Source organism: Coturnix japonica, chromosome 34, assembly GCF_054131305.1.
Source record: "Coturnix japonica strain WE chromosome 34, WE-NBRP24, whole genome shotgun sequence".
In the NCBI taxonomy this organism is placed as follows: domain Eukaryota; kingdom Metazoa; phylum Chordata; class Aves; order Galliformes; family Phasianidae; genus Coturnix; species Coturnix japonica.
In genome coordinates, this window is record NC_140696.1 from 3,166,065 (window position 1) to 3,174,916 (window position 8,852).

The 8,852-nt window shown below is 54.5% G+C and overlaps 2 protein-coding genes across 3 annotated transcripts; one reads left to right on the forward strand and one right to left on the reverse strand.

The window, feature by feature from the left end:
• Nucleotides 1-1,398: 1,398 nt before the first annotated feature.
• Nucleotides 1,399-2,650, reverse strand: CLDN25 (claudin 25). The gene has a single exon (XM_032449097.2). It carries the CDS (start codon nt 2,469-2,471, stop codon nt 1,779-1,781), a length of 693 nt encoding a protein of 230 aa, XP_032304988.1. The 5' UTR covers nt 2,472-2,650; the 3' UTR covers nt 1,399-1,778.
• Nucleotides 2,651-4,497: 1,847 nt separating this feature from the next.
• Nucleotides 4,498-8,618, forward strand: LOC107324137 (G protein-activated inward rectifier potassium channel 4-like). Of its 2 annotated transcripts, XM_015883862.3 has the most exons (5): nt 4,498-4,803; nt 5,790-6,001; nt 6,645-6,868; nt 6,963-8,172; nt 8,292-8,618. In XM_015883862.3, the coding sequence occupies exons 3-5, from the start codon at nt 6,656-6,658 to the stop codon at nt 8,537-8,539; spliced, it is 1,671 nt and encodes a 556-aa protein (XP_015739348.2). In that variant the 5' UTR covers nt 4,498-4,803; nt 5,790-6,001; nt 6,645-6,655; the 3' UTR covers nt 8,540-8,618. The 2 variants fall into 2 exon arrangements, with proteins under 2 accessions (XP_015739348.2, XP_085382157.1); XM_085526031.1 differs by lacking the exons at nt 4,498-4,803; nt 5,790-6,001 and having other exon boundaries at nt 6,542-6,868.
• The last annotated feature ends 234 nt before the right edge of the window (nt 8,619-8,852 follow it).

The window sequence follows — 8,852 nt, forward strand, 5'->3', positions numbered from 1 at the left end:
GAGAAATAAGGGTGTTTTTGGCCAAATGGAAGACAGATGTTTGTGGGGCTTCTTCCTGGTGCAGCATTGGTTGTAATTAGCAAAGCTGTGTTTGAGTGAAATTGTCAGCCAGGTCCCATTGCTCCATCAGTTCCTATAGAGGAATAACTAACCCCTATGGGAGTTGGTTTATCTTGAGTTCTCTTGAAGGCTGGAGCAGCAATCTGTAGAAACTCAAACTCAAGTGAGCCAAGCCTGTTGCAACTAATGGCTCATTGCAACTGATGGCTGTCACAGAGCAAGAGCTGCTGCTTTTCCAGCCTTGCTACCTTGCTCCATGCTGTTGTGATGGAGAAGACCCTGGAATGATGCTACTCTGCTTTATATCTTAGGGTTCTAGGGTTTATAACAGAGCTCTTGGTGCCACGCTCTCCATCACTGCTCACCCTGCACAGCAAGGAAATGGCCACAATTTCAAGGTAAGTTTTGCAATATTGTGTCATTCTAAGGCATTCTGACTTCCAGGTGACCAGGTTATTTGCTGTTGTTCTCCCTCCCCCTGCTGTGTCTTCATTTCCCAAGGGTGTGGGTGATGAGTTCAAGTCAAAATAGAGTCTCTGCTTCATGGGTTTGTGTAACTCTGAAGAAAAATCACCTGCGTTTGTGTCTGAAAAGTGCATTCATCAGGCAAGAATGCTGCCCTTCTGGCCCCTCCGTAGTGCACACTCCATTGCTGTGGCTCTTTGGGTCCCTCTGAGCTGAGCTGTGCCCCCAGCAATCCCTCCACCAGGTGAAAAGTGTTTGGGAATCGTCTCTTTTCTTCCCCCACGTGTTTCCATTTTTGACTCTTCGCCGGACCAAAGTGCGGATTTCAAAATGGGGCTTTTGAAGAACGGTGAACTTTGGTTCCTGAAGGAGCGCTGCTGTTGGGCGGAGGCTTCCTTTATTTCAGCTGCAAATAGCTCTGTGACAGCGGGCTTCCTGCAGTGGGGGTTCTTGGTGTTAGCCCAACCTGGTGTTCGGTAGCGTTAGGAGCAGCTGTAGAAGCAGGTTTAGTTTCTTGTTTGAGCTGAATCAAGAAATTGGGGGTGAGATCCTCACAGACACCCACAAAATAACACCTTTCTATGGTCTTTGACTCTGATGCCCAGGTAAACAGTTCTGCTATAGAACCTTCTAAATGAAGGTCTCTGCTACGTTTGCATCTTGGTCAACTGCAGTTGACCATCAGCTCGTGTTTGTCTCCCCTCTCTCCCCTCCATCCTTATGTTTCCCCTTGAGCTTTGCTCAATGAACCACTCAAGCAGTGGCCTCGTTCCCTACAACCCACACCCTTCATCCCTGCTCTTCCCGTGCTCTCATCATCACACGCTCATCCCATGTGGGATGTTCTGCTCTCGGAGCACAGAAACGCACTGCTGATGGCTGAAATAATTTATTTAGAGTACATCAAAATGAAATGGACATTCAAGGAACGAGCTTTTCAGCGCGGATAGAGGTCTTACAGCAAATACATTCCCAGCCATTGGGGATTCCCAACACAGTGTAATCAGTGAGTATATTGCAAATGTAGCCAGAAATACAAAGTGCTCTTTACTGCTCTGTTTGCCTTTGTGGCTTACAATACTGGGCTCAGTTTGCAAGCATTGCTTGGAAAAAGGGGGGGGAACCCAAAAAGTGAAGCAGACAGACACAGATGGAAGAAAACCAAGCTGCAATGTACAGTCTTAGGAATCAGCAAATCATCCCTTAACATGTGAGAGCCGTCTCTGAAATCCAAACAGCCCAAATCCACAGTCTCAGATTACCAGGTCGGTGTTTTTGGGGTGTGAGGGGTGGCTGCACGGTGACATCGTGGCTGGGCTGTGTGTCTCTGGATGCAGCGGGCGAGTGGCTGGAGGTACAGCGGGCGTCCCAGTCCGGTTCAGGCAGGTGCTGTAGATAAGAAGCAACCCACCTGCCATGAGGAAGGACCCAGCGAACCACCCCAGGAACATCGCCTCGCCAAACTCCCAGCGCGGGACGATGTCGGGAATGGCTTCATCCCAGAACTCAAGGACTGTGGTGTAGGCGACCCAGGAGACTGGCACGAGAGTGGTGACCCCTGCCATGCTGAACGCTGCTCCTCCAGCGAGCAGAAACTGTTTCTTGGCATTGGGTTTTCCTTCGCATGTCTTCCAGCAGTCCAAACCCACGCTGGCAAATACAAGCGCCAGGAGCCCCAGCCCATTGGAGAGGCACATCAGGACGCGGGACACGCGCAGCTCCAGCGGCAGGGCGAGAAAGGAGTCGTGGGTTTTACACTCCGTGGCCCCCTCCTCCTGCATGATGCACACCTGCCACAGCCCCATGGTCCAGATCTCCAATTCATTCAAGTCCAGGTTGAAGTTCTTCCAGAGAGGCACAAAGGTGGTGACGCAGGATGAGACCCAGCCGAAGAGTGCCAGCAGCATCGCTCCCACCTGGACCCTTGCATTGCAGCTCCACGCCATGCTCACACTACTCCTGCAAGCTGTGTGCTGGCTCCGCTGCTGGGGCTGAGATAAGCTGAGGTGAGCAGAAGGCTTTTGGCATTAACGCTTTTGGAGCTGTGTATTTGTGGTGAGGATTTCCATGAACACACTGTTTCAGTTGGCGGTCACGGTCAGAGCGCTGCTGTTTGTTCCTGCCTTTCAGAGGAGTTGTGTGGGGGGAAATTCAGGCTTATACCTCTAATTCCTGGGTGTGGCCTCGATCATTTTCGTGTCTTGTTGGTTTTGCTGCGATAGAAGAAGGCACCGCTGGCTAGGCAGGAAAAACTGGGTGCAACGGAGAGCAGAGCTGCTCTGAAAGCCATCGTCAGCCCCACGCTCTGCTCCTTCTCCCCTACAGACAGTGTTTTAGCATGGCCCTGCTTTGTGTGCATCACCAATCACCCCATTCCTGCAAACTGGGGGATGCTCTGGGCTGGCTTCTGGGAGAGGACACCTCCAAGAAACAAAGGGTTTTGTCCCCTTGCATGGCCAGCATTGCTTCAAGGGAAACCCATCTTACTGGCTGCCTCTCCCTGTACGCAGGAGGGTTAAACAAGAAGCATGCAAATCCCCTGAGCCTCAGGAACCCCGAGGAGAGAGTTGGCAAGAACAGCTGCAGGTCTGGCAGGGGAGAGGGGCTGTGGGCAGAGAATGCGGTGCCTGGGTTCTTCCCAGGAGGATTAAAGGCCCCAACCCTCCTCCAGCCCTTTAATAAACACCATGAGAGGTGCTGCCAGTTGTCCCTGGGGCTCCCATAGAGGAGCAGTGGCCCAGAGGCTGCTCTGTGTGCTGAGTCCCTGCTCCAGGAGACAGAGATCCTGGAAAGTTTCCGTGTTGCAACGGGGCTGGACTTTATACCGACCTCCTCATCCTCAAAAGCACTTTGCAAACATTTGTACTCTGAGCAGCCGCTCCCAGGGGTTACCTGGAGGAGATGGGATGGAGGCAGAGCTGGGATGTCACTTGGGGTACAGCGTCGCTGCAAGAAAATATCCTGCTGTAAAAAATAGATAGGAAAAAAGGAGAAGAGGAAAGCAGTAACTTTCTGATGACACTCATTTCCCATCTGTTCCAGCCCAGCCACACGCATGGACCCAAGGTCCAGCTTTTTAGATTCATCTTCATGGGGGGATTAGTGACTAATCTCTCGCTCATCTGCTTGCTTTGTTACCAAGAAGGATACGAGGGGGCCAGGCTGGGAAATTACTGCTGCTTCCTTAGCACTGTGGGGGCTGTGCCCAGCACCACAAGCCATGGCCATGTCATGGGCTCACAAGGAGGGGGCTCAGTATTGAATGGGACCTCCATGTCCCCCAGCGCCACTTCATTGCCACTTTCCTGGCACGCAATGATCAGAGGCCTTTAGAAAAGGCATGAAGACACTAGAATCTATTTGCTCTAAGGATGGGGAGCTTGATCCCTTGGGTACACATCCTGCTCCCATCGCTCAGTGCCAGCTGAGGGCTGCTCTGCTGCATCCTCTCATTAGAACCCTACAGCTGGGCACGGTCGCTGCTTTCTGCCCTTTGTATGAAACTCAGATGTCTGGAAGCTGCCTGCCCTGAGCATGTCCCTGTGGTCCCACCGGTTCCAAGCTGCCCCCAGGCGATGTCTGCGGCCGCTGCTTGCACTGCTGCAGTCCTGCTGGGGACAGCTGTGTCAGCTGCAGGAGGAGCGGGTTGAGCGTGAGTCCAGTGCTGCAGTCACGAGTGTGGTTGGTGGAGTTGCGTCGTGCTGTGTTGGTGACCCCAAGTCAGGCTGGACCTGAGCACTATTTATAATCTCGGTGCTGCCTTGGTTATTTTTAACCCTCCTGTTATAGGGATCCGGCTTTAAATATAGCACAGAGGATGGCCCTGAGATGTGTTAACTTGGTTCTGTTCTGCAGGACAAGGTGCACCAGGCACTGAGTTAATGACTCACACAGGCAAAAGAATCCACGTAAATATAGACAATGTCTTGAAGCCTTTGCTGATGACCCCATCCCTAAAACCATGGGGAATAGTGTGGATGAAGGCTGGGATCCTCCGGCAGGGAATGCCCCCACAGTGCGTCAGCCCCCAGCCCTTCCAATTAAATCATCTTGAGGTAATGCTGCCCGTCATTGAGGGGGATTAGCGAGTGACCTTCTTCTACTGGAGCAGGATTGGAGGACGTGCCAAGCTCCCCTTCTTTCTCCTAAGCTCCGCGGTGCAGCCAGGACGGGATTTCCCCCCAGAACTGATGGGAAGATGCCCAGGAGCAGACAGATCAGTGCCCAGGAGCAGCTGTAGGGGCAGGCAGAGGCCGAGGGGCTGTGCCCGGAGATGCGGTAGGTGCTGAGGGGCTGCGAGCCGGGAGAGGGTCATGGGCAGGGGGAGATGGGCAGGGATGGGGGCAGGGGCACAATGCTGGGGGTATCTGTGAGGTCACCCACTCTATGCTGGCTGCTGGGCATCACCAAGTATTTGGGAGCCGTGCTGTGGGATGGGGCAGCAGCTGTGGGACCACGAGACACATCCCTGCAGGAATAGGGCTGGGATTGCAGCAGTGCAAGGCAGGAGGGCTCAGTGACGGGCACAGAGTGGTGCTGCAGTTCTGCTCGTCCTCATTCTGAACACGAGAGCTCCATGCATGGGCATCTCTACCAGCGCAGCGTCTGCAGGCATCCCAAATTCACACCCACGAGTCTCACACAGCGTCTGATATAGGAATTACAGCTGGGAAAGCTCTGAAGTATGAGGAACCGGCAGGAGCTGCTGCTGTAACATAGCAAGAGAAACCACGGAATCATTGAAGTTGGAAGGAACCTTTAAACATCATCACGTCCGACTCTAAATCACCTTAAAAATCAGGGATTCAGACATTCCTGACTTTACAAAGGGTCTCACCCATGATCTGCTGCTCTGTGCTTTCCAAACCCATTGGCTCTCCTGCACTTGCTGCTGCTTCCCCAGCCCCACACCCGGGCTGTACAGATGTCAGCTCTGAGCTGCCAGAGGAAAGGAATAATTAAAGCAGATAATTATTTCTGAGATAACACTCTTCCCCCAGGGCTCATTAGCCCAGTTCTCACAGCCTGGCCCAGGCAATGCAGATCCACAGCACAAGGGCTGGTGCTCAGAGCTGTGCTGGGCAGTGATTGCTTTCCATATTCCCTCTTCTTTATTCGTTTTTGCTGCAGGGTGCAGCCGGGATGGGGTTGTTCTTTTCTTTGCAGCCAGGATGGGGTTGTTCTTTTGCAGGATGCTCCCATGCAGAGATTTGGGGCTGCCCGGACTGTGGCAGAATTGGTCTGTTTGCAACTTCTCTATCCAGCTGCTCCAAGAGCCGAGCCTGCGGGCCACAGCGCTGCTGGACGGAAGGACGGAGTGCCCGTACCAGGACCGAGCGGCCGGGGCAGAGGATGCTGCATGAGGCAGCGGGGCCCCTCGCCTTGTCCATGGGGGGACCAGTGCCAGGAGCCGTGCTGGGGATGGTCACACTGTGAGGCTGCATCCTGCTGACGGGGAGGGGGATCCGCCAGCCAGGTACCCCCACACTCTGCCCCTATGGTTGGGTCCTGTGCCTGTTCATTCCTCCCCCTCCTGAGTTATGTTTCTGGGTGGTGTTAAAGCTGTATTCCAAGGGACAAGCTGCAGGTAGTGACCACTGAGGATGTGGAGCTTGAGGGCTGCACAAGTGGCTGAACGGGAGGAAGCCATCCCCAGGTGGTGCAATGCAATTAGGGCGAGTAATTGGCTTAGCCATCTGGTGCTTCCTGCCCAGCTCAGCTCCATCACCTGACTGGGACACAGCAGGAGATGGTAGCAGTATGCAGGTTGTAGCTGTGCCGGGCTCCAGCCTCTGTCTCTGCCCAGGGCTGCTGTTTGCATTTCGAAGTAGCACTTTGGGTCACATCCAACTTCCCTTCTGGTGAAAACCCGTATTAAAACAAACATCTCCTCTTCAAGTGAGTGGGAGATGATGGCCAGACAATGTGCTGGGGCTGTCTTGACGTCAGCAGTATGGGTGAGGGCTTTGGGTCTGTTTCCCACCAATGGAATCCTTTCCAAACCCCTCAGGGGCTGCTGTTAGTGATGGTTCTGCCTCATCTTTAGGAGTCCCAGTTCACCCCCAATACCCTTCCCTGCCCACACAGCCCCACCTGACAGTCCTGCTCTGTCCCCACAGCACCCTGCACTATGGCTGCAGTGCTTCCTGCAGGCAGCAGCATGGACCCACAGCACATCCTCTGCACCCACAACAGCATGGGCAGCAGCTGGCTGCTACGCGAGGAGCCCCGGGGCCGCAGGAACTCCATCCCACCCGTGCATGCACCCACTGCCAGGCACATGCTGGCCTATCTGCCACGGCCACCCAGCGACACCAGCCGCTATGGCACCTTCCCCCAGAAGGTAGGACCACGGCCCCATTGCTTTGCTGTGCTGAGTGATGGCACGGAGCATGAGGAGGGTGGTTTAATGCTAACTGGAGCCTTTCCCCTTACAGCCTGAAGTCCCAGCTGCCCCTACGCTTCTCATAGATGCTGCTGAGAGAAGCACTCTGGTTCCAAACGACCTCTCCCCACCCTGTAGCACTGCTGTTCCTAGTGACCCAGCTCCCACGCAGAGCTGTGTGGACTCAGAGGCTGTAGGACCCACCAGGCGCTGGCCCAGTATCTCCATTACCACCAGTGACATGCCCAAGCATCGCCGGACCTCACGCCAAGACCACCAACCCACTCTGCATGATGGCACCTCCCGCTGGTACCCACGGCAAACCCACAGCGTGCCCAGCACCCTCAGCCCTGCACAGAGCAGGACACCCAACCGCAGCATCGTCTCCATCCCCACCTCTGAGAGGCTCCAGAACCGGCGTTGTAAGCTGATAGAGGATGAGAGGCTGCTGGGTTTGGCTGGCAAGCAGCAGCGCCAGCGCTACGTCACCAAGGTGGGCAAGTGCCAAGTGAACCTGGGCAACATCCAGGAGAAGAAGAGGTTCCTCTCAGATATTTTCACCACTATCGTGGACCTTAAGTACCGCTGGTTCCTCTTTGTGTTCATGATGTGCTATATTGTCACCTGGGTTGTCTTTGGCACCATCTATTTCTTCGATGCATGGGTAAGGGATGACATCAACCACATCGGGGACCCAGAGTGGAAGGCTTGCATCGAGAACGTGGACAACTTCATATCTGCCTTACTCTTCTCTGTGGAAAGCCAGAGGACCATTGGCTACGGCTCCAGGATCGTGACAGCCAACTGCGCCGAGGGCGTCATCCTGCTGATGGTGCAGTCCATCATTGGCTCCATGATTGATGCCCTCATGGTGGGCTGCATGTTTGTCAAGATCTCCAGGCCCAAAAAGCGTGCCCAGACCTTAATCTTCAGCAAAAACTGTGTCATCTCCCATAGGGATGAAAAGCTCTGTCTGATGTTCCGCATTGGGGACCTCCGGGAGAGTCACATGGTGGATGCAAAAATAAGAGCCAAACTGATCAAATCCCGACAGACCAAAGAAGGGGAGTTCATCCCCTTGGAGCAGTCGGAGCTGAATTTAGGCTACGACACAGGGGAGGACAGGTTGTTCCTGGTGGAGCCCCAGATCATCTGCCACGTCATCAACCAGCACAGCCCCTTCTGGGACCTGTCGGCGGAGTCGCTGAAGAGGGAGCAGTTTGAGATCATCATCATCCTCGAGGGCATTGTGGAAGCTACGGGTGAGTGAGGAGGGGTTGGGGTGAGGCAGAGCCGGGTATGAGGGACAGGGAGTGGGGTCTATGGGCAGCTGCTTGTGTTAGTGTGATGCAAAGCCCATCTCACCATGTCTCTGCTGCAGGGATGACGTGCCAGGCCCGCACCTCCTACACTGAGGACGAGATCCTGTGGGGGTATCGCTTCGAGCCCTGCATGTCCCTGGAGAAAGGAGCCTTCCACGTGGACTACAGCCGCTTCGAGCTGACCTTCGAGGTGCAGACGCCAGCAGTGAGCGCCAGGGAGATGCAAGAGATGGCGGAGCTGGAGCGCAGGGACCGCTCCACACCCAGCCTGTGCTGGGAGCTGCCGCCACAGCCCTGTGGGCCCTGACATGGAGGCTCAATGCAACTGTTGTTGTGTCACGGGGCAAAGAACCCCTCAGCAGGACATTAAAAGCTGTTCATTGCAATGGTGATGTGTGTGGTGTTGGCTTGGAGCATATAGGGCTGCTCAAAGGGCATTTCTCTTCCTGGCCCCCTCAGCCAACTCAGCGCTATTGGGACATGGCAATGGGATAAGGCCTCATGGGTGGGGTGGGAGGGAGGTTGCAATACACACACATATATAGGATCATAAGAGATCAATGAGTCCAACCCCACTGAACCACAGCCCTAAGCACCGCATCCCTACGGTTCTGAACACC